General features: G+C 28.8%; 4 protein-coding genes across 4 annotated transcripts; 1 reads left to right on the plus strand and 3 right to left on the minus strand.

The window, feature by feature from the left end:
• Window positions 1-3215: 3215 nt before the first annotated feature.
• LOC136079483 (zinc finger MYM-type protein 5-like) lies at window positions 3216-4997 on the minus strand. The gene is made up of 3 exons (XM_065795222.1): window positions 4850-4997; window positions 4487-4697; window positions 3216-3900 (listed from the first exon to the last, which is right to left on the minus strand). The coding sequence occupies exons 1-3, from the start codon at window positions 4995-4997 to the stop codon at window positions 3216-3218; spliced, it is 1044 nt and encodes a 347-aa protein (XP_065651294.1).
• Window positions 4998-12353: 7356 nt separating this feature from the next.
• Window positions 12354-13049, minus strand: LOC136079484 (uncharacterized). Its single transcript, XM_065795223.1, has one exon. It carries the CDS (start codon window positions 13047-13049, stop codon window positions 12354-12356), a length of 696 nt encoding a protein of 231 aa, XP_065651295.1.
• Window positions 13050-13354: 305 nt separating this feature from the next.
• LOC136079485 (uncharacterized) lies at window positions 13355-14158 on the minus strand. Its single transcript, XM_065795224.1, has one exon. The coding sequence runs from the start codon at window positions 14156-14158 to the stop codon at window positions 13355-13357; it is 804 nt and encodes a 267-aa protein (XP_065651296.1).
• Window positions 14159-14337: 179 nt separating this feature from the next.
• LOC136079486 (uncharacterized) lies at window positions 14338-15033 on the plus strand. The gene has a single exon (XM_065795225.1). It carries the CDS (start codon window positions 14338-14340, stop codon window positions 15031-15033), a length of 696 nt encoding a protein of 231 aa, XP_065651297.1.
• The last annotated feature ends 11454 nt before the right edge of the window (window positions 15034-26487 follow it).

Here is a 26487-nt window from a genome sequence, read left to right on the forward strand (position 1 = left end):
TGCTGACGCTAATGTAGCTTATAATGCATTTTTCAAAACGTTTTATGAAATATATGATGCTAATTTTTCGAAACATACAGTAAATAGAAAAACTAAAAGTGTAATGTCACCATGGATCACAAAAGAGCTATAAAAATCCTCTAAAATTAAACAAAAATCGTACATAAAATATTTAAAGACAAAAACTGAACTAAGTAAAGTTCTCTATAAAATTCACGCCAAAGAATTTGAAAGACAAAAAAAAATACAAAAAAAAGATACTATTTCAATTTGCTTGAGAAAAAAATCCTAATTCAAGACGTACATGGGAGATTCTTAGAGAACTCACTAGCATGCAAAAATTGAAAACGAGCGCATTGCCTTAAGCTATTAAAATTAATGAAGAAACATCCTATGATCAAAGTGTGAAAGCTGACGAATTAAATGTTTTTTTTTGTATCAGTTGGTCCTAATCTGACCCGAAAAATTCCTGCACCGACAAATAAAATAAACAATTACGCTTTTCCAATTACTTCGTTTTTAAATTCTTTTGAGGAATTTCCTTAAGGAATTTGAACGTTCTTTTAAAATGCTTAAATCTAATAAAACTGGTCATGAAGATATTAATTCCAATGTTATTATCGACTCGTATGAAGTCATTAAAGATATTCTATTTCAAGTTTTACATTGTTCGATAAAACAGGGTATTTTTCCCGACAATCTAAAAATAGCTAGAGTTTTACCAATATTTAAAGGTGGAGATGAAACCAGTGTCTCAAATTATCGCCCAATTTCAATTTTGCCTGTTTTTTCTAAAATTTTAGAAAGAATATTATGTAATGTAATTTTCAACCATTTATCTTTAAATAATATATTAGGGTTGTTCGCCATAAACAAAAACTTTGGAAAATTTCGCATTTTTATCTTCCGTATTTTAAGTTGTTATTGCGGAAGTTGTATTTGCGCAAATTCACCTTCCTTAATGCATTAAACGAAAAAAATAAATAATAATAATTCCGTAAAAACCATTTACGAAAAGAAACTTGCGAAACAAATCATTTCGAAAGAATACTTGCGCAACAGTTCCTTACGGAAGGAGCGTTTCGGGATGTGCGCTTACGGAATAGACTCGAAAGCATTCATTAAACTGTTATACAAAAAAGTGTTATTACTTATTATTTAAATAAAATAATGTTGTTTAATGATTCTTCAATAGTTTATATTTATATATATGTAAATATATATATATATATATATATATATATATATATATATATATATATATATATATATATATATATATATATATATATTTATAAATATATATATATATATATATATATATATATATAAATATATATATATATATACATATATATATATATATATATATATATATATATATATATATATATATATATATATATATATATATATACAAATTAGTAAAAAACACTTATCTAACTTTTATATATATATATATATATATATAAATTAGTAAAAAACACTTATCTAACTTTTATATATTTATATATATATATATATATTTTATATATATATATATACAGAGACGTATTTGAACTTTTGGCGCCCTGGGGGCACTTTTTCTTTAAGCGCCCTTTTTTTAAAGTAACTGTCAACTTTGATATGGGTGATTATTAAAAAACAAAAACATTTTTTATACAAACATATATCAAGTTATATTAAACACTATAGAAAATTATAATTTTCTATGCGAGTTTTGTTTTGCAAATGTATTTATAATGTCATTGAAGTTCATATCTATGGTAAGTGCAGATTCTATAGATAGAATTGCTAACCTATTAAGACGATCACCTGTCATTCGTGACCTCAAATAAGATTTAATCCTCTTTAATGCTGAGAATGATCTCTCGGCTGAACAATTGGACGTTGGACAACATAGATATATTCTTAATGCTATATCTACGTAAGGAAACAGCTCTTGAAGTTTTTCAGTTCTGATCATTTTATAAATATCTATTATAGTTTTAGGTCTTACGCTTTCAGTTAAACTCATTAAATAACTTCTAAATTGTACACACTCGTTAGCAAATGAAGATGAAAGATCATTTTTATATATACTTTGAAGTATTTCTGCTTTTTTGTAAATTTCTGATGGCGATAGTTTTATTATTTGAAATAAATGTTAAATTTTTTATTGGCTTCATCATAGCACAATTTTCTTCATTCTAGCTCAGAATGAAGTTTATCAATAATAGCATAATATGTGTTAATTCTGAAAGAGTCTCGAATTTCAAAATTTTTTTCTCCTTCTCTTTTTTCATCTGCAGTTAGTTTTCTTTTTCTATTTCGTATTTTTCGATATGTATTGTGTCCCGACTTATTAATTGCTCTCTCTTCATAGATATCAAACATACTCCTTAAATCTAATACATATCGAATTAAAGATTCGTATAAACTTACAACTGTTTCTAAATCAATCTCAACTGACTGCAATTGTTTACTAGTTTTGTGAAATCTTTCATGTATATCGCCCCATAATGTGGCCATTATAGCTGTTTCAAGACTGTCTAGTTTTAAATATAGCCCGTTAGCTTCTGATCTTATAATAGATTTTTCTGTTTTATCATCTTTGATAAAAGACAGTGCATTAATTATTTCAATCCAATTTTTGTTTAAACTAATACTTGCATCAGATCTTGCTGACCACCTGGTATCTGATAGTTTTTTAAGTGATATATTTTTTGTTTTAATCAAATTCTTCCGAAGTATTTCCCATCTATATGTAGAGGCACTAAAAAATTTGTAAATATTTTGAAGCAGAATAAAAAATTCAAAAGCATAAATACAACAGTCCACAGCGCATTCACCAACAAGATTTAAAGAGTGTGCCGAGCATGGTACAAGTGTAGCGACAGGATTAACTTCTTTAATGCGAGCTTGAAGTCCTGTATATCTACCAGACATATTAGACGCATTGTCGTAACTTTGACCACGACAATTGTTAATATCTAATCCATGCGATTTTAAAACTAAAAATACAGCATCTGCTAATTCTTCAGATTTATGCCCAGAATTGGGTAAAAATCCTAAAAATCTTTCTACTGGTCAACCATTCTTTTGAACATACCGAAAAATAAATGACAGTTGATCTACATGGCTAATGTTTGAAGTAGAATCAATACTGATGGAAAAGTATTTAGCTTCCTTTATTTCTTTTACTATTTGTTGAATAACATTATCTGCCATTATACTTATGAACTGCTCATATATATTAAATGATAGGTACGATGTTGAACTTTTCCTTTATTTCCAAACTTCTCAATGTGTTGTGCTAAAAAAGGATCAAACTGAGTAATAAGCTCTAAGCTCATCATGAAGTTCCCATTATGAACAGATCCAAAACGGTCATCGTCGCCTCTAAAAGACATTCCACGAGAAGAAAGGGATTTCACAACAGTTACAACTCTTGTCAATACATTTTTCCAATAATATATTTCCGTTTCTACTTGATTCTTTAGCTTTTGATCAACTCGATTTAATACTTCTTTTCTTTCTTTCATATTCATTACACACAATTTGTGGTGTTGTGAATTTTCATGACGCTTGATTTTTTCTTCTCCTTTTTTCCAATCTGAAAAACCAACTGTGGCAAACGATATAGTCCCACCAAATAAATAGCAGGGTGCACAAAATATTGATCCTTTACTTTCTGAGTAAATCAAAAATGTTCGGTTAATTTTTTCACCATTAACAAGAGTAGATACAAAAATTCTTTTTGACAAATATCGAAAACGAGTGCGTCTTTCCCCACCAATTATTTGAGTGTAAACTCTTTTTGACTTTTGGAAATTATTGTTCTCTGAATTTTGGTTAAATCCATTGATTGATAAATAATCTATCGTTTCTTGATTTTTTAGCCAATTGGCAGGATCATTTCTAAAGAGAAAATATGTTTATTTAATATACAAAAACCAAAAAATATTATTCACAGTTTATAACAAATTATATAAAAAAAGTTTTACAAAAAACATTCAAGCATTAGATAATAGAGATAAATGCATAATATAACTGGAGAATATAGGTATCGTTTAAAATGTACAGAGTGTAATATACTTATTATTAATTTATTTTCTTACACAATTTCACATAACAAGCGACTAAAACAAACAGACTACCTATGTACATGTTTATAATTGTAACATGCCATAAAAAAAATTTAAAAATTTAAAAAAGCTTATTCAGGAACAATACATTGTTTAGGAAGACTGTTATGTTCATCCATTGACAAACGTGGTGTATCGTTTATTTCTTCCGATACTGTAGACAATAGAGTTTTATTCGTTTCTGTAATGCTGACATTTGATAATAATAGATTGTCTGGATTTTATAGATTATCTTTATTAACAGTGAATCTGTGATCATTTTGGTTTCTATACAGAAAAATATAATAAATTTTATATAACATGCATGTACCAAAAGATATTATTTAAAAATTATATTAAATTTTAAATAAAGATTTTACAATAAACATTCGGGTTTGTTATGTTCATGCATGGACAAACACGGTGTATCATTTAGTTCTTCAGATTCTGTAGTCAATAGAGTTTTACTAGTTTCAGTACTGCTCTTACTTGATAATATTAATATTAGATCGTCTGGATTTGATAGGTTATTCTCATTAACAATAAAGCTGTAACCATTTTGATTGCTTGTATTATTTACTACATTTTCAACTGAAAACATAAATAACGGTTACTACGCATATCTACATTTTAAATATAAATTATTTACATTAAATAATAAATAACATAACAATATGTATTTATATGTATAATATATTTGCAAAATTAATGAAACGTATGGCTTTCTAGCAAAATAAACTTACTTGGCGATATGTGAGGCTCTTTATCTGTAAAGCTAAAATATGTTTCTAACTTAGCAGTCTTTAAAAGTATTTTCGCTTGAGCTTCATTTTTTGCATGAGATCGTTTTCGGTTTTCTGCGCCGCTAAGCTTTTTAGTATAAACACTCATCGCTTTTTAAAATAAGAATCCTAAAAGGTATGAGTTATTATAAGTTTATACCATGATGCAATAAGCATAATTTTGGATAATATTAAAGATTATATAAAAAACTCACTAGACTCAGTAGGCAGAATACAAGTTATATATGATAACAATAATGTTAATACTAAAACTAAAAAGAATAATCGAAATACAAATATTTACCTTTTTCAAGACTGTATACTGTAATACAAGGCATTAAGCAGACAACATACTGAAGAGCAAATTACTTCGGCCAACAATGAAAAAAACTGACAACAATCTTTAAAATTCCAATTATAATTACAATAATAAAAATATAAATTATATTGTGCACACGCGGTATATACAAGATGGTTACCAAAAGAAAGTATCCCTCAAAAGGCGATCAAAATCCAATTGCTAATTTAATATAATTAATGCGTAATTTATTCTGCCTATTACTTCAAATTATATAAAATAAGATAAAAGACAAACTGATTAGGGCATATTAGCACTAAGTTTATTGAAAGTTTAAAGTATTTTTGAAGAGTTTTTTTTTTTAGAAAATGTAAAGAAAATCTTTGAAGAATTATTTCATTTTTTAAAACTAAATAGCTGAGTCTATGCCTATTTCAATTAATAAAGTTAATTAAGCGTAAAATGAAAATAATAGGTAAAACCCACCATTTAATAATTTCTAGTATGTTATTTACTAATTAATAAATAAGGATCAAATATTTAATCAATAAAAATTAAAAAGCACTTATTCTAAAGAAATTTAGAATTGGTATACTAGTGTGAACAGATCTCGGAACACCGGCGCACGAGAGTAGAACTTATCCATTACACTGTCGGATCATGTTCAGGAGGCATATTTATAATAAATAAATTGTTTTAACATGTTTTAACATTTTAACAGTATTAACCAAGGTTTTTGGATGAATAATTAGCGCATAAATATGTTTAATTTGCAAGTTTATGATTTGGTCATAATAATAATAATATAAAATTTGATTTATGTATGGCCTAAAATATATTTATATATGGTTTATGATTTGGACATAACAATAATATAAAAATTTTTGTGAAACGATATAAAATGACTATTTTTTGATTTTCTAAAATTTTAGCATACAAAAAGCAGGCGCCCTGTCAAAACGTGGCGCCCGGGGGCCAAACCCCCCTGCCCCCTCCGCCCTTAAATACGTCTCTGTATATATATATATATATATATATATATATATATATATATATATATATATATATATATATATATATATATATATATATCTATATATATATATATATATATGTATATATATATATATATATATATATATATATATATATATATATATATATATACAGGACGTAAAAAAGACGTCTTTTAAACGTCTATTGAACGTTTTGGACGTCTTTTGATCGTTCAAAAGAAGTCGTATTTATGTCCTGTGCCCACTGGGTCCTGTCATGCCTTTACTTTTTATTGACAAAGTTCAAGTTAAGAGAGAAATAACTACTAACTTTTTAGGTATCTATATTGATGAAAACCTTAGTTGGAAATATCACATTGATTTATTGTCCAAAAAAACTGCTCGAAATATAGGAGTTTATAAATATAGGATATATAAAGCTAGAAATTTTTTAAATAAGCACAGTTTAACACAATTATATTTCTCTTTAATCCACTGCCACATAAATTATGCAAACATTGCCTGGGGTAATACCAACAAATCTAAACTGCAACCTCTTTATCGTCAGCAGAAGCATATTGTAAAACTAATGCATCTCCTGTTTCTTTTCATAACTTATATACCTTATAATATAACTTAAGAAATGATAATTTAGTTCGGCAACTTTTTTCAATCACTGATTTTGTAAAGTCATGTATCGCATTTAGAGGAGCTTTTCTTTGGAACAAAATAGTTTTGAAAAATTTTGATTTTTCCCATGAATGGAATTACATTTCATTCACAAAAAAACTGAAAGAAATAATTTTATCTTTTGAAGACTTATCTTTATATTTTTAACATTTTATGAAAATATGAAACTTACTATATAATGTACTTAGGTCGTTAGGAAGTTCGTAGAACTTCATCTGTAAAGATACAATGAGACAGGAAATAATTAAATATTTATATATCATTTTAAACTGCGTTTAATTATGAACATTTTAAGTACTTCTTGAAATATTTTGAATGTTTATTAAAAAAGTTATTTAAATTTTATTATATACGTTAAAAAAAAAAATTTTAAAATAGAAAAATTTGAATATCGAGCATACATTAAGACCCGCGCTCTACTTGGAGTTTCAGCACAAACCATATCCGATGAGTTGGTTTTAGTTCATGGTAACCAAGCTCCAAAATATAGTACAGTTGCCAAGTGGGCTACTTTATTTAAAGATGGTAGAGAGAGTCTCGAAGATGATCCTCGCTCAGGGCACCCTGGACCACGTATACAGCTGAGAATATTGAACGTGTGCGAGCCATTATTGAAGAAAATCCGCATGCAACACATGATATAATTGAAGCCCTGACATTGATTAATTGTTTTACAATCAACGAAATCATTCACAACCCACTTAAAAAAAGGAAACTAACATCACGTTGGATACCCCACGAGTTAACCGATCAAAATCGCAAGAATAGAGTTGAGGCATGTAAGGAAAATTTAGCCCTTTTCAGAAACGGCCCGTGGAGACTATGTGATATTATAACAGGGGATGAGTCGTGGTTTTATTTGAGACAAGTTGGACACAAGTCGGCTAATGCTAGTTGGGTCGGTGAAGGTGAAAGTCCAAGAACTATAGTAAGATGCGACAGGTTTTAGCCGAAAAACATGTTCTACATCTTCTTCAAAACAACAGGCGTTGTTCATTTGGGTTATGCTGAAAAGGTAGACACCATTACTAGCGAATATTATATAAAAAATTGTTTGAAATCTCTTATATGCGAATTAAATAAGCAAAGACCTAAAACAGGCACTCAAAATTTCAAATTTCTCCATGATAACGCTCGACCCCATCTGACTGAAACCGTCACAAATTGTCTAAACCAAGCTGGAATTACAATAATTCACCACCCACCATACTCACCAAACTTAGCTCCATCCGATTATTGGCTATTCGACTTGATAAAAAAAAAATCTTGATGACGATACTGACGTCAAAAGTCAAAAAACTCGCATAACGAAGCTACTTCAAAGTATACACAAAGAAGAGTATAAAAAAACGTTTGACAAATGGCTTGAAAGGATGCAACTTTGTATAGATAACGATGGACATTATTTTGAACATTTGATAAAATAAAATTTAAAAAAACTCTTCTTTTTTTTTTAATAGGGAGTTCTACGAACTTTCCTAACCACCTAAGTAATAGGGAGTTCTACGAACTTTCCTAACGACCTAAGTAATATACAATAATATCGGATTTACTATTTATGTGTTTAAGAAATAAGTACTATTTAATACAAACTTTGTATTTACATATAAGAATCAATTATAATTTCTTTACAAATTTATATATTCTTACGAAATTTATGTTTTTCGCAAATTATTAATTTGACATTTTTGTTTATTCTTTATTAAATGTTATTATAATGCAACTAAAGTTCACGAGCGGTTCTCGATGATAAGACCTAAAGGTCTTATGCGAGTCTCTGCGTTTTATTTATTATGTTTTTATTTTTATACTTGTATATTTTATTATATTTGTTATTGTATAACGATTTTTTAATTGTTACCGTATAACGATTTTTTTAATCTTAACTATCTTATTGTATAAATTTATTTAATATTTAAGAAAAGAACAAAAAATTCAAAAAAAAAAAACAGATTTTTTGAACAGATGACTTTATTGACATTTTTTGAACTAAATGTATATAATGTTCTAAGTTTTATGTATTATAGCAAAATGCAAAAAAGTCTTTCAATTTTCTATAGTCTTTACAAAACCAGAAACAAAAACCAGAGTATAAATATTTATTGCATACATATGGTACCCTAAATTTTAAAGTATAAAAATTTAGATTCTGATTTTTATAAATCTATTCTCTGCAAACTTATTGAATAGTTTCTTGTTTTTTATTATATATAAATATATTTTCAACATTGCATTAGTAATAATTGTGCAAATATTAAAAAAAAAACGACATTTGTATAAATATATTTGTGTACTTGTCATCCGACGTTTTTAATACCATAACAATGTAATGATTTTATGTAAAAATTTTGTGAATATATTTATGGCAATGTAAGCGGTTCTTGATGATAAGATCATTTGGTCTTCTGCAAGTTTTCCTCTTTTTGTTACAGCGTTAGAGTAAATTTATTATTTTTGTAAAACCAATTTGCAGCAATTTTGTTTTATTTATATATCCACTATTAACGATTAATTATTATGTAATTACGAATTTGTAATATTAAGGAAACAAAAAAACAAACTTAAAAAAATAAAATAAAAATTGAAAGCTATACGTCCAGTCTTCGACGTTTTGTCACTAAAAAATAGGCTGATCAAACACACCCTTAACTCTTAGTAACAATTTTTATAACAGATAGCAACAAGAAACGCATAACAAATGTAATGTATTTGAAATTTTTTTTTTCATGCTGACACTGAAATAGATGAGATAAATGTATAATCATCTAAAATCAAAAAATTGAAAGGGAAGTGGGGGAGGGGAGGGGGTAGAAGGGGTGTCGAAAACTGGAAGCAATTTATTATGTTTTCCAGTATTCGACAAAAAAAAAATTATTATTATTACTTTATCATATAATAAGGGTTCTGAGTCACACATTTTATGCAATTTTGGCCAGAGATGTTTGAACAGAGATGTTTGAACCAGAGATTTTGGCCAGAGATGTTTGAAACAAACACTTCTTTAAGTTATTGAATTTTATTCCAGTCTTCGACAAGACCGCATTCTTGCCATTGACGGAAATTTTTTCTTTTTTATTGCTAGGTTTTTTAGAGATTTAGTATAAAAAATATTACTTTCTGGGTTGTTATGATTGTTAAACAATGGACTTTTTAAGGTTTCGTAAAGTTTAGAATTATTGATGTTTTGTAAAGTTCTATTTGCACAATCATTAACGATTGCAGGTTGCAATCGTTAATTCGTTGATCGAATGATTTAGAAGAATATAAACACATTTAATAACAATAGAAATATTTATTTATTTGAAAACTCCTTGGTTCGGAATTAATCTCCAAGGGATTAACAGTATTACAGCTGGATACATAGTTAATAAATAAATCTAATATCAATCTTATCTTTATTTTAATCTGTCTCGGCTTTGTTTCCTACTCTGTGTTTTGACATTAAAATTAATTAAGTTAAGATAAAATAAAGTTGTCTAAGATAAAATAAAGATGTCTCCTAAGATAAGCAGTTGCTCCAGAATGACGTCAAGATCACGATATACTGAGGATGATATTGACAACGCAATAGAAGATGTTAAGAGGTAAATTGGACATTTTAAAAGTCGTATTAGTTAATTCTATAATCAGTTTTTACCGTAGTCGAAGCCGTGCTATAACTTTTTGAATATTTTCTGTATAACTTTCTGTATACTATTCAGTAAAAGAAAGTCTATTTCAAAAGCAGCCAAATTTTACAACATTCCTCGGATTTCTCTGCATGATAAAATTATTGGCAAAGCCCCAATTGTTGAAAAGATGGGTCCGAACACATTCTTGACTGGTGCAGAGGAACAAGTGCTTCATATAGAGACACCCAAATATAGTCACACACACCAGCGAATCTTTGAGTGCAGCAAGAATGAATGTTAGCAAGCAAGTAGTGCAGCAATGGTTTGCGGACAGAAAAGCATACTTGGCAGAAAATGATATTCTTAACATAATAAAATAGACAAGCAGGAGTTTTAATATAAATGAATAGTGTTTTCAATTTTCAACAAGAATTAAAAGGGTTTTGGCAGAGAAAGGCTCTAAAAATGTCCACTATGCAACATCAACAAATGCAAAAGAACGCGTTATGGTGCTTGGTAAGTTTAGCCTACCTATTAAATCCCTGTTAATATTTCTCTTATTATGCTTACAGTAAAGCATAATGCTATGGCCTATGTCTATTATTATCTTCACTATGCCAATTATTTTATTAAAATACTGGACATTAAATTGCATTCAACTAGATGCTCATTCTAAAGTCAGACAAACATGAATCAAGAATGAATTATCAACTTGTGAAGCAGCTAGCAGATCTGCAAATACATTTTATCTTGCTTCCTCCAAATATTACTCCCTTCATCCAACCTCTCGATGTTAGGATATTTGTCCCATTAAAACAGGCATGGGACTTGTATGTTAAAGAATACAGAGTAAAGAACAATAATATGTACATTACTAAGGAAACATTTTCTACAGTTTTCTTTCCTCTTTATTGTTCAAAAAGAAAAAAATCAAAAATTCATTTAGAAAATCTGGCATCTATCCCTTAAAACCAGAAGTCTCAGATTACAGCAAACTAACAAAAGGGGTTGAGCCTTCAAGCGAGGCGTTTTTGTTTAAAGGTGATTTGCAAGATCTAAAGGTGGAGCGAAGCACGCAAGTAGATTCCATTCAGAAGATAAATGCTAGCACTCAAACCTTATCTGATAAAAATTGCATAAAAGGTGCAGACCTCATATTGTTTAATAAATAAAAATTTATTAAACAATATGAGGTCTGCGCTTCTTATGCAATTTATATATTTTTTGGTTGCAATAGATACCTAATTTTGCATAACAACAACATATTTTTGGTAGTTGCAAATTTTTTATGTATGCCATATACACTAAATTTAGCACGAATACCATTATGAGGCCTGTGCCCTTTTATTAATATGTTATACTTTTTAATTGGTTGCTATGAATACCATTGAATCCGTATTACATAATAAAATCCTTTACAACATGTAAAATCCGTAGACTTATAAATTCAAAGTCTAGATAACAATATATATATATATATATATATATATATATATATATATATATATATATATATATATATATATATATATATATATATATATATATATATATACATGTTTCGTAGTCTTACTACATTTTCAAAAGATTTAATTTACAATTAAAACTCTGGTAAATAAATTTAAAAACTGAAGACAATACAGAGAAAAATTAATGGACAAATAAACTTGTTACAAACCAATTGAAAATTATATTACAAATTATGACAAAATAAACTTCCTAATATTAAAATATTAATAATAATAAAAACATAGTAAGTTAGATAGATAAATTTATAATATAATGAGATGTTTGTTTATTTAAAGAAGGATTTTCCCATTTAATATGAAGTGCTTCTTTTATTTTTAATTAGTTAATGGTAGAGGCAGTATCTAAAATCTGAAAGCAATCATAATTAGTGTTTTACAATTAATGAATGAATTTAAATGTTTAAAAATATGCGATTGCTTGTCATTCGTAAGATGCTCATTTATCCGTGTTGTCAAATGTCTGGAGTTTTCTCCAATATAACTGGCGTTACAGCCAACGCAAGAAAATTTGAAGACAACGTTAGATTTAAGCATCTTAGGAAGTGGATCTTTTATGCAAAAGTTGTTTTTTAATTTATCGGTTGTGAATATAAATTTGATTATTACATTTTTACAATACTTTTTAATAATTTTATCAATTTTAGTTTTAGTGAAATTTGAGTAAAATCCAATAAATGGAAGCTTAAAATATCTTATATTAGTATTATCAACAGTATTTATAACAGGTGGATTAATCTTCTTTTCAACATATAATTTAATTTCAGTGTCGATAACATTTTGCGGAAATTGATTATTTTTTAAAACTAAAGAAAGATTTTTTATATCCTTATCAAATCCAAACCACGTGTTGTTAATTTTATATGTTCGATCAATCAAGCAACGTATAAGACCAGTTTTGTAACATGAAGGGACAAAACTAAAGAAATTTTGTAAAAGACCCGTGTATGTTTTTTTGTGATAAACTGATGTAGAGAGTGAATTAGACTTATTAATAAGAACATCCAAAAATGGAATTTGGTTGTCTTTTTCTTTTTCCATAGTAAATCTTAAGTTTTTGTGTTGTCTATTGAGATGTTTAAAGAATTCTTGCGCTTCAAACTCTGAATTAAAAATTGCTATTATGTAATCCACATAACGTTTATAAAAAATCGGTATGGAGGATGAGCAATTATTAACTCACGTTTGTTCATGAAAACCGATGAACATATTAGCTAAAATTGGTGCTAAAGGAGAACCCATTGCAACGCCATCTAATTAATCATAAATTTTTCCGTTAAATAAGAAATGAGCCCTGACGTTGAAATTTGAAGTAATTTTTTGAAATGAGTTTTACAAAAATATTTTCAGCGAGTTTCATCTTTAAAAAACAATTCTGTTGCTATATCTATAGTTTCATTAAGTGGAATGTTAGTAAATAAGTTTTCAACATCATAAGAAACCATAAATTTGTTAGTTACGTCAACTTGTTTTAAATCTTCAACGAATGAAAATGAGTCAAAAGTGGTATAATGTTTTGGTGAATATGGAGATAATAAATCTGAAAGATGTTTAGCAAGTTTATAATTATATGTGCCAATAGTTGAAATAATTGGTCGAAAAGATGGTAGAGAAGAATCTTTACTAAGTTTGTGCATCTTAGGTAGAGCATAAATTCTTGCTGTTTGTGAACCAACAGGATAAATTTTATTGTAAAAAAGTTTTTTAAGTTTTCTAAGATACCCTTGTAAAGATACTTCTCTTTTTATAGTTGGATCATCTTTTAATTCTTTAAATTTAGTTTTATCACTTATAATATTATTAAGAGAATTTATATAGTCAACTTTATTTAGAACAATTATACCATTCCCTTTGTCTGGTCTTGTTATTACGATGTTTTCATTCTTCCTGAGTCTTTTTATTATTTTGTGTTTTCTCAGACAACCTTCAGACGGCGTATATTTGTAAACATAATTATTTGCTAAATGTGAAAGTTCACTTTTAGCTTGAGGTTCCGAATCCTTGTTTCTAAGTTTGGTGTTGAGAAATTGTGCAACGCTATCAAATTGAGCAAAAACGTCCGTCTCTTTTATAAACGCTGGTGGTAAAGCAAAGTTAAGACCATTATTCAATAAATCCAGTTCATGGTGTTGTAAAGTGTATGAAGACATATTTTGTACGAAGATTTTATTTTTATAAGGAATGCTAGTAAATTTAGTGAGTGAACATAATTTTTTCTCGTGGGTTTTTATAATTCAATTTTTCAATTTTTTCAATTTTTAATTCAGAGTTTGAAGCGCAAGAATTCTTTAAACATCTCAATAGACAACACAAAAACTTAAGATTTACTATGGAAAAAGAAAAAGACAACCAAATTCCATTTTTGGATGTTCTTATTAATAAGTCTAATTCACTCTCTACATCAGTTTATCACAAAAAAACATACACGGGTCTTTTACAAAATTTCTTTAGTTTTGTCCCTTCATGTTACAAAACTGGTCTTATACGTTGCTTGATTGATCGAACATATAAAATTAACAACACGTGGTTTGGATTTGATAAGGATATAAAAAATCTTTCTTTAGTTTTAAAAAATAATCAATTTCCGCAAAATGTTATCGACACTGAAATTAAATTATATGTTGAAAAGAAGATTAATCCACCTGTTATAAATACTGTTGATAATACTAATATAAGATATTTTAAGCTTCCATTTATTGGATTTTACTCAAATTTCACTAAAACTAAAATTGATAAAACTATTAAAAAGTATTGTAAAAATGTAATAATCAAATTTATATTCACAACCGATAAATTAAAAAACAACTTTTGCATAAAAGATCCACTTCCTAAGATGCTTAAATCTAACGTTGTCTTCAAATTTTCTTGTGTTGGCTGTAACGCCAGTTATATTGGAGAAAACTCCAGACATTTGACAACACGGATAAATGAGCATCTTACGAATGACAAGCAATCGCATATTTTTAAACATTTAAATTCATTCATTAATTGTAAAACACTAATTATGATTGCTTTCAGATTTTAGATACTGCCTCTACCATTAACTAATTAAAAATAAAAGAAGCACTTCATATTAAATGGGAAAATCCTTCTTTAAATAAACAAACATCTCATTATATTATAAATTTATCTATCTAACTTACTATGTTTTTATTATTATTAATATTTTAATATTAGGAAGTTTATTTTGTCATAATTTGTAATATAATTTTCAATTGGTTTGTAACAAGTTTATTTGTCCGTTAATTTTTCTCTGTATTGTCTTCAGTTTTTAATTTTATATATATATATATATATATATATATATATATATATATATATATATATATATATATATATATATATTAGGGATATGACTTTTTTGCAACCTACTAGGCCTGTATCGTAATTCAATGAACTTTTATGTAAAAAGAACGAATAGATGTTTCATTTTGACATATTTTGAAAAAAGGTCACCCCAAAACCAAAAAATCGAATTTTCAATAGGTACACTTTTGTGCAGTAAATGAATATTAAAGGCTGAAGATGTTGTAAGAGTCATACTCCTGTTGTTATTTTATTTATTTATGCAACATGTACTGTGATATAACAAAAAACATTATGTGATATATAATTATACAAGTATTACAAAATTAACAGTATCAAAGCGTCTAGTACAACAATATACATAACTGTCTGTGTCTATAGGCCTACTGTGTTTAGTACATGGGTCACATGATGCTCACGTCTCATAAAGAGTCTAGCGCTTATTACTTAGAATGAATCGAAGTTGCAGTTTGTCTTTCTTTCTGCAGGAAGCATACAGGTCTTGCATCACCTTGATTGCACGTTCAGCTATCTGATTACTTCGTGGTATGTCGATGACGGATGGCTCTTTCTTCCAGTGATTTTTGAATGACTGCAATGCCTTTTTGTAAGGCTTCAATACATCAGATAAATTCTTGAAGTCATTGTCATTGTACTTTTGACTACTAAACCAATGTTCTGCCCACTCATATGAAATGAACCTGCAAACCTTCTCCAAATTCTTTCTCGCTTCAGGCATAAGAATGAACGCCAGAATGGCGAGAATGGCTCTTGAGTTCCATCTGGCATTGCTCATATTAGGAATGTTCTGAAAGTGAATCAGAGGGAAGTTTCTTTGTTTTTCATAGAACCTAAACACTCTTGTTAAATGGTACAAAAACTTCATATCGTCTCTCCACCCTGATTTATCAAGAATTTCTACAGTTCCATTCACAAACTTATCCTTCAGTTCATCATACTTATTCAACAGTTCAGGCACAAATGGGTATTCAATGTTTGGAGATTTGGTATCACCCCCAAGTTCTTCGTCCATCACCAGACGGAGAATCCTGTCTAGTACGTGATGCTGACAACCGATAAATTGTGGTATTGTGACACCCTTTAATTTAAACATACGTTGCAACTTCACAACAACTCCATTTCTCTTCCCAGTATTGACGTTTGTTGTATCAGTGATGATCATCTTAATTGAATTCCACAAATTGTATTCATCAATAAGTTTGGCAATTTTTTCAGCAACAGTTTCAGCTTTGCCATCTTTTAAACGCAGTGCATCAAGTTTCACGTCAGTTCTTTCATTCTGAAGTACAACTACCTGATATTCCTTATCATCTATTCGTTTGCCGTCAAAGTGTAAGGACCACTGTTCCATTTTAAGTTGTTGTATCATTTCTTTTATTAATTTACCTGCCTCTTTGAATATGGACTTGTAAATTGCTGATTGACTTGGAGTTGGAATATCAATACCTTGTTGTGATAATACATTGCATATTTTAGCAGCTTTCTTTGTGGAAACTCCACTTGATGTAACCATACTTACAGCAAATTTACTTTTGTAGTGCTTTCTAGTTTTTTTCTGAGTGTCCTCATCATCGTCTTTATCACCGTCGTCGTCTTCATCATCTTCACTCTTACTTTTGCAGTTTTCAGATTCAGTACCACTGTCTGTGGTAGACAGGACTTGTGATGTGGAAGGTATTGCTGTTCCAGACCGGACTTTCCTTCTCTTGGAAGGGTGAATGGTTTCTTTACTTGCCACTTGTCCTGTTGAGTACCCCACCTGTCCTTTACTTTCTTTTTGTAGGTGGTATAGACGTTTATCTTCCGAGGATAACCACTGGCCATTCACTTTCGTGATGTCAAATAATGCATTGAGAACATCATATTTTCCACGCTTGATACATTCATCATAGACCTTCAGCACCTTCATAAGCTTTGCTCTTATCACTTGATCAGACACACGTGGAAAATTCAGTTTATTGTCCCACAATTTTGTAATTTCCTTAGAAATTTGGTCTATTCGTTCTTTTCTTCCTTTAACATATGCTCCGAGAAACTGGTATCTTCCTACGATCTGCAATTGAAGTGGTATTCTGGATTTTTCATCGAGTGAATGTTCTTCTACAGCCACGCTTCCTCTTCTTCTGTGTGACTCTTGAAATCTCACCAAATTTTTAGTCCAAGTCTTCTTGTTCTTTGTTACTGTGGTATGACTTTTCTTGTGAGACATCATATAATATTGTTACGACTTTACGGATAGCTGAGCGTAAATATCCGTTTAATAAAGTCGTTTAATTAATAAAATACTTTAACTGTATAGTAATCCAATTATAGTTCAATAATCCAGTCAATGTTGATAACAGTTCGATAATCCAGTCCGTATCCTAACGATAATGCTACAACTACTTATACTTCGTACACTTACAGCGTCTTTAGTTCGCTACAGTAGTTCCTTATTAGCTCAGTTACACGCAGAGTACTTCATAGAACTATTCACATTATCAACACTGAGCTCTGACAGCAGCTCGCTTATATAATTATTTAGAGCTTCCAGAATGTTCTACTAAGTTCTATAATCTTCTACAGTCTGTTACAGTCGTCTATATCACCGTGGTAACACAATGACGTCATCACATAACAATTCCAAGTATTTGCCGGCACACGGCCGTTTCGTTGCCATGGTAACGTGTGGCGTTATATTTATAAATTCATAACAAAATAATGAAATAAATAGAATTAAGCTGAGAATTAAGCTTAAGATTAAAACATCGGTCAAAAATGAATGTATAAAAATGGTAAATCAAATTTTTATTTTAGGGGTGACCTTTTCTTGTTGCAGAAAGCTATTTGGGCCTTTTTTCATGATTTTAGGTAAAAGTTCATCGATTTATGATACAGGAAACATTTTATTTGAAAAAAAATTAAAAAGTCATATCCCTAATATATATATATATATATATATATATATATATATATATATATATATATATATAAAATTTAATTTATTATTGCTCTGTTCTTTTAGAACATTGAGCACTCTGTTTGTTGAATACACTAACATAATTTATATATATATATATATATATATATATATATATATATATATATATATATATATATATATATATATATATATATATATATATATATATATATATGTATATATACAATATAAAATGAAATTTTATGATACAATGTGTATATATAAATATACACATTGTATCATCAAATTTCATTTTATATTGTATTGTATCAAAAGTGTTCAAAAATATTTTCAATTGAGAGAATGAAATTTTTTATTTATTTTTGAAGACTGGAAATGTAATCAACAATTCATAATTTGGCAAAATAATTCTATTCCAGAGATATGAACAACGATATGAAATACAAAATTTATTAAATCTTTTTTTACAAAGCGGTTCATTTACAAAATTATTATTTCTTAAGGTGTATTTGTCTTTGGGTTTCAAAATAAATAAATCTTTAAAAACTAAAGGGCATAAATCGTTTTTCCACATATAAATGAAACATAAAACATTAAACACATTTAATTCGTATACATCGACTATTCTCGTTTCCATAAAAAATATTTCAGTGAGAATCGATCTGCAAAATTGATTAAACGCACGGCGTGTTTCTGACGGCGGTAAAGATGTTTTAGCTTACTTTTGCCCGTACTACCCCAGGTAGTAGTTGTATAATTTGTATAACTGTGAACATATGAGTAATAAAGTTGCATTAAATTTTTTTTTATTTAAATATATTCTGGTCTTCTATAAGATTCCAATACTTTTAGTCACTTTAGCGCTAATGTAATTAATATGTTGTTTCCATGTGATATCCTTATTTTTTTGTTTCAACTTGATCAATAAAAATTTACGGCATATTTGTGGGCAGAGACGTATTTTTTTTTGGCGCTCTGGGGCACTTATCCTTTAAGTACCCTCTTTCACAAATAACTGTATGATTTGATATGGGGTGATTATTAAAAAAAATAACATTTTCAATACAAACATATCTATTAATTAAAACTCACCTAAAATTAAAAAAGTAGATATAATTTTCTACGTGAGTTTTTTTTTGCAAAGTATTCATAATGTCAATAAAGTTCATATCTATGGTAAGTACAGATTTAATAGATAGAATTGCAAACCTATTAAGACGATCACCAGTTATTCCCAACCTCAAATAAGACTTGACCTTCTTTAATGCTGAAAATGATCTCTTGGCTGAACAATTTGACGTTGGGTAGCTTACTAGTAGATTTAGCATTAAGGATAGTTATATAGTTCTTCAAGTTTATCAGTTCTGATCATTTTACAAACTTTTATAGTTTTAGGTCTTATGTTTTCAGTTAAACTTTTGAATTGTATACACTTGTTAGCAAATGAAGTCGAAAGATTATTTTTATATATATTTTGAAGTAAACTGCTTTTTTGTAAACTTTTGATGGTGATAGTTTTATTATTTGAAAGAAAAAGTTAAATTTTTTATTGACTTCATCATTGCACATTTTTTTTCTTTCTATTTCAGAATGTATTTTATCAATAATAGCATAGTATGTATTAATCCTTAAAAGATTAATACATATTATCTCAAATTTTAAAATTTACTTATTCGTCTCTCTTTTTTTATCTAGAGCTCATTTTCTTTTTCTTTAGCGTATTTTTCGATACGTTTTGTGTCCTGATTTATTGATTTCTCTCTCTTCATAGATATCAAACATACTACTCAGATCTAATCGAATTAACAATTTGTATAAACTTACAACTGTTTCTAAATCAATCTTAACTTACTGCAATTGTTTACTAGTTATATTGAGTCTTTCTAGTATACCACCCCATAATATGACCATTAAAGCTGTTTCAAGATTAGTTCATAAGTTCTGATCTTGTGATTGACTTTCCTGATTTATCATCTTTGATAAAAGACGATGCATTAATTATTTTGCTCCAATTTTTGTTTAAACTAATACTTGCATTAGATTTTGCTGACCACCTAGTATCAGATTTTGCTGACTGCCTAGTATCGGATTTTGCTGACCACCTAGTATCGGATTTTGCTGACCACCTATTATCAGATTTTGCTGACCACCTATTATCAGTATTTGCTGACCACCTAGTATCAGATTTTGCTGACCACCTAGTATCAGATTTTGCTGACCACCTAGTATCAGATAGGTCTTTTCTTGTTTTAATTAAATTGTTCTGAAGTATTTTCCATCTATATGTAGAAGCACTGAAATATTTATTTTGAAGCAAACTAAAAAATTCATTTCTAATACAGTCCACAGCAAATTCACAAACAAGATTTAAAGAATGTGCCAAGCATGGTGCAAATGTAGCTAAAGAATTAACTTCTTTAATGCGAGCTTGAAGTCCTGTTTACCTACCAGACATGTTAGACGCATTGTTATAACCACGGCTATTGTTTATATCTAATCCATGCAATTCTAAAACTAAAAATATAGCATCAAATATAATTCTTCAGATTTATGACTAGAGTTGGTAAAAAATCCTAATAATCTTTCTACCTAACAGCCATTCCTTTGAGCATACCGAAAAATGAATACAGGTAATGTACACATGGCTAATATCAGAAGTAGAATTAATACTGGTGGAAAAATATCTAGTTTTTTTGTATTGTAATAGTAGAAAATTTTATAGAACTATTTGTTGTATAAAATTATCTGCCGCTATTTCTATGAACTGCTCATATATATTAAAAGGTACGTATGATCCTCTAAAAAAGATAGTATCCTCTAAAAAAGGATCAAACAGAGCAATGCGACTTTTTTTTACCAAATCAACGTTTTTACATAAACAATTTGCGCAAAGTTATGTATAATTTGCAAGTGAACTATTATCGCCTTTTAAATAATACTTTTTTCTGCCAACCATACAAATTTATAATTTGTATGGTTGGCAGAAAAAAGTTAATATTAACGTTTAAAAAAAGATACACGCCCGTATTCTTGAAGGTAGAAAAGCAAATAATTTGGAGATATTTAGTCGGACCATGAGTCGATATATGATTTGGACATGATAATACAAAATTTTTCGTGATGTTAAAAAATAACTATTTAACGACTTTTTAAGATTTTACCATTTTGATGGCTCGCATCCTATCAAAACTTAGTGCCTGGGGCCAAAGCCCTCCCGGCCCCCTCCTCCCCCGTAAATACGTCTCTGTTTGTGGGTTTTCGAAGGAACGTTTTTGGAGAGGGGATGAAAGTGAATCCATATTGTTTTGCTTATGTTTAGGGTTAGTTCGTAAATTTGAACCAATTTAATACTTTTTGCAGTTCATCATTCATATTCGAAAAGAGTTGGTAAATATTATTATTAGAGAGAAATAAGTTGGTATCATCTGTAAACATGATACTTAAGAGATTCGAGGCTTTATAAAAGTCATTTACGTAAGTCAAAAACTAAAGTAGCCCTAGAATAAACCTTGCGGAACAACACAGGATATTTCTAACAATTTTATTTTAATATATATCATTATAATAGACAAATTACTTTTGATTTGATAGCATTAAAACCATTGTAAAACTCTGCTATTTATTCCGTAATGTTTAAGTTTATGGAGCAAAATATCGTGATCTACAGTATCAAACGCTTTTGATAGATCAATAGTAGTAGCAATATATTTAAATAAGTCCTCTTAGATAACATGACAAATAATTAAAAAACAAACAAACAAAACCAACAAATTATACAAAAAGTTATGGTTCGTGAAATATAAACTTTAAGTAAAGAAAAAGCATTTGTTATTTTATTGCAAGTAAGTTGATATCAAAATTGAGAAAAAGAGAAAAAAGATTGCTTTCATTTAATTAAAGTTTTCATCTATGACAAATAGTATCTAAAAAGTCAATATTTGTAGCTGCTAAAGCACGAATTAATAAACGTGCAGCTCATCTTTAGTGAAAAATATACTGTTTGCAGCTGTAGAAAAAAAAAACTTTTCAATTCTATCCTTAAATGCCTTAACTGACTGAGCCTTTTCGCATGCTGACGGCAAGTTATTCCAATCATTGACAATACGATTTGTAAAAAAATTGTGACGAGCATTATTATATGTGAATTCACGCATAAGGACGTTGGAAGATGATCTGCGAATTGGTGGATTATGCCAATTGACACTCTCAAAATCGTTTCCTAGCTTATACTGTTGGATTAAGACGTCTCCTACGAGTTTCCAAAGTAATAAAATTGAGCCGCCGACACCTTTTGAACATAAGGTAATTCTATTAAATCATGAGGTACTTTTGTTGCTTTGTACTGAATTTTTCAATTTCTTTGATGTCACCTTTTAAGTAAGGACATCATACCGGAACAGCAAATTCCAGATGCGGCCTAACATACATAGTGTATAATTTACTTCAAAGCTTCATATCTCTTGATCTAAATGTTTTTTTTTTTAATTGACCAAGTATCATATTCGCATTACGTGTTGCAACCTGTATGTGCTGATTCCATTTTAGATCATTAGATATAAAGATACCCAGGTCTGTATTTCCATCATTCATTACATATTCATGATTACTATTTCATAACCAAGGTGCATAACTTTACATTTTGGAACATTTAACTCCATTAGCCATTCCTTTGACCATACTGTGACAATGTTTAAATCGTTTTGGGGGATCAAGTAATCAGCATCGTGATACTCAGGTCTTATTTCTTGTAACAGTTTAGTGTCGTCGGCATAGATTTTATGAACTGATTTTAACTTATCATTTAAGTTGTTTATATAAATGATAAATAATATTGGACCAAGTACTGACCCTTGAGGAACTCCGCTTAGAACATCGGTTCAGTCGCTAGAGTGTTCACCTAAAACAGTTCGCTGTGTTCTCCTAATCAAAAATGAATCAATCCATTTTAGAACATTGCCATTAATTCCATATGCTTTCAATTTATGAAGTAGTCTACGGTGAGAAACTTTATCAAACGCTTTCACGAAGTTTAAAAATGCATTATCGACAAAATTTTTTTACTTAACGCTTTCATGATGTAGTCGACACTCTCCAATAAGTTAGACGTGCATCCTTTTTTGGACATAAATCCATGTTGATTATGTGAGATGTAGCTCGTTTTTTCAAGATATTTAGTTATCTGTATCCTGATAAACTTTTCCATTACTTTACATGGAACTGATGTGATAGACACTGGTCTATAATTAGCGGCAATAAGCTAACTTCCTTTTTTAACAACAATGCGACGTGTGCCTGTTTGCATGCTGAAGGTGTTGAGCCTTCGGACAGTACTTTATTGTAAAGTAAAGTAAAAGGGTAAGTCATTCGAGCTGCACATTCTTTAAGTACCTTTGAACTAATGTTATCAGCACCAATAGATTTATTCGGGTTCAAACCTTTCAAATAAGCTAGCGTTGCTTCAAAATTAATAATTATATTGCCCAAGCCTTCTTGATAATGTCTTCTCTCAAAAATTGGTAATTGACTACTTTTACTATCATCAACAAAAACTGATTTGAAGTCTCTCTGTTAACGTTTAACTTTTTGCATCAGATATAGCACTAATAGATACATGAAGATTCTGTTGCGCCTAAGCATAAGCGTGCACCCTTTTAGGATTACTTTTATCTGATGCTAGTTGTGCTTCAAATACTCAAACACGACGTTTACATGTTTTCTGCACTTGGCTTTTAGTTTCCTATATTCACGAATGAGTGTCGCTGATCGCTTAGTCGCAAATAAGTAATTGCCCAGTTGTTTTCTTTTGCTTTATCATAGCTAATACCTCCTTATTCATCCACGGCGCATTATGAGTGGTATGGATTATTTTTAACGGATTAAATTGCTTGCTGAGTTTATCATATTTATTGCAGAAAAGTTAATAGCACTCATTAGTGTTTTTATTTTCAAATAATTGCTTCCAGTTAGATTCCATAATCTTTTTACCGAAATTTATGTAGTCAGCTTTATTAAAGTCATATTTTTTGTTTGAGAAATTAGTCTCATTTTTAGAAAGGACGACATAATCCCAACTCAGTATGCGATGACCTTGTGACGAATTACCTAACGGCAGAGAGCTAGATAAGTTGATTACTCTTGTTGATAAGTCTGTAATATTTAAATCCAAAATGTTTTTTGCTTTACCAATAGATGCTTCGAATGTTGAGAAATCAACTAATTGTTCTAGGTTATGATTAGCTAAAGTATTAAGAAGAACACTTGCCGCACTATTTCGATCACTTAGTAATTCAATCCTGTCATCATCGTGTCATTTGATATCCGGAAAGTTGAAGTCACCTGCTAGTAACATACAACTATACGCTTTTCTATCAACAGCTTGCTTAGCCAATATAATTGTTTTATTTATATCATTTATATGCAATAAAGGTGGTCTACAGACACAACCAATAAGAAAAATTTCGTTACCGATTTTAATTTAACGCCATATTTGCTCGGAGTTACTGTTGTTTAAGATCTCTCTTAAATGACGATCAGATACCTCATTCCCAACCAGATCACGCTTGATGTAGATAGCAACATCTCCACCGTGACCAATTCGATTTTTCTTTACTGGTGAGTAGTTGCTCAATTGAGAAGCAGATATTTCAGTAAACCATATCTCAGAAATAAAGATTAAATCATACATGTTTATGTCACAGAGTGCAGATAATTCGTTCTTTTTATCTGCATTAAGAGAACTTGCGTAAGTATAAAAATATTTTTAAAATATATTTTTAGGGTTAGATTTAGCAGATTTTATTTTTGTATTTAATGCATTTAAATAAATATTTACAGCTAAACATTTTGATTCATTGTGTTTTTGCAATTCTGGCTGCTTGTGCATCTCTCTATTGATGAAAGGATACTTTTTACGTCCATTGATTTCAACTTCCTGTGAGACATCAATGCATCGCAATTTATCTCTGCGGATGACAAATCTAAAGGGCTTGTCAAGTTTTCTAAGCTTGTCAAGGTCAGAATTAGCTGCTTTTCTTTCTGAGTTTAATTTATTGAACTCACTTTGTTCTGCTGCTGTGCGGTCAGGGCGTATAAATATATCTTTAAAAATAAAAATAATGCGGTCAGGGCGTATAAATATATCTTTTTTTTTTTTTTTACGTAATAATATTATTTTTTCTGTGTTATAACAATTTATTTATAATAGCAATAATAAATCTTTTCGGAAAAAAAAAAAAATAATATAATAATTAATTTTCCGAAAATATATATAATCACAGATTAATAATGATTAATATATTAAGTATTTTTTAAATTGTCAAAAGCGCAAAAGAGAAAGAATAAGATATATAAAGATCTGAAAATGTTCAAAATTATGAATAAACAAGCAGATAAAAAATCAGGTGCAACGCAACTATTGATGGTAAGTTAAAAAACTACTAGAAAAGAAAATATTAAAACTAACTCGTTTGAAAAGACTTTAAAACTTGTCAATACTCTATAAAAATATAAGCAAGCTGAAGCATAAATATTTGCTTATAAATATATTTTTTTACAATAATTTATAAAGTTGTATATAATAATATATAAATATGTGTATATAATTAAAACAAAAACAAAAAAAAAAACTATATTTGAATAAATAAAGACACGCCGAATCGGATGTAGATAAAATAATATATGTATTATAATGAAATAAAGTAGAAAAGTAAAGAATAGTAAATAAACTTATAAGATGAAGCGAATTGCATATGAAAGTTTAAGTAGATAATAAAATAAATGGAATAAACGGAAAAAAAGATTACATTAAAAAGATTGCGAAAAAAAAAATCACCGAAACTTGCGCTTAAATAAATACGTCTTATTGACTCAAAAGCATGATCTAGAATATAAATTTAAATTGAGAATTTTTAAAAGAATTGGAGATTTTGCGTACAAACTGAATAATTGCATGTCCAGTTGATTTTTTTTTAATAACCAAATTGATTTTTGTATAATAGATTATTAATATTGAAATAGTTAAACATTCTATTGTACATAATTTTTTCTGAAATTTTTAAGAAGATAGAAGGGACGGAAATAGGGGGGGGGGGGGTAATTACTAATATTAGTTCTACCATCTTCTTTAAAAATTGGAATAATTTTGGCAATTTTTAATTGATCAGGAAAAATTCCTTGATCAATAGTTGCTTTAAAAACTTTAAATAGAATAACTTTTAACTTTTCATAACA

Source organism: Hydra vulgaris, chromosome 04 (genome assembly GCF_038396675.1).
Source record: "Hydra vulgaris chromosome 04, alternate assembly HydraT2T_AEP".
Taxonomy (NCBI): Eukaryota; Metazoa; Cnidaria; class Hydrozoa; order Anthoathecata; family Hydridae; genus Hydra; species Hydra vulgaris.

What these genes read in the sequence shown, in the direction of transcription:
- LOC136079483 (XM_065795222.1), bottom strand. Translation starts at nt 4,997, where the DNA reads ATGAGTGTTTATACTAAAAAGCTTAGCGGCGCAGAAAACCGAAAACGA. An exon ending in AGAGCCTCACATATCGCCAA is followed by an intron (nt 4,698 to 4,849) that starts GTAAGTTTATTT and finishes TTATGTTTTCAG; the next exon opens with TTGAAAATGTAGTAAATAAT. An exon ending in AACAAACCCGAATGTTTATT is followed by an intron (nt 3,901 to 4,486) that starts GTAAAATCTTTA and finishes TTTTCTCTTTAG; the next exon opens with AAATGATCCTGCCAATTGGC.
- LOC136079484 (XM_065795223.1), bottom strand. Translation starts at nt 13,049, where the DNA reads ATGGAAAAAGAAAAAGACAACCAAATTCCATTTTTGGATGTTCTTATT.
- LOC136079485 (XM_065795224.1), bottom strand. Translation starts at nt 14,158, where the DNA reads ATGTCTTCATACACTTTACAACACCATGAACTGGATTTATTGAATAAT.
- LOC136079486 (XM_065795225.1), top strand. Translation starts at nt 14,338, where the DNA reads ATGGAAAAAGAAAAAGACAACCAAATTCCATTTTTGGATGTTCTTATT.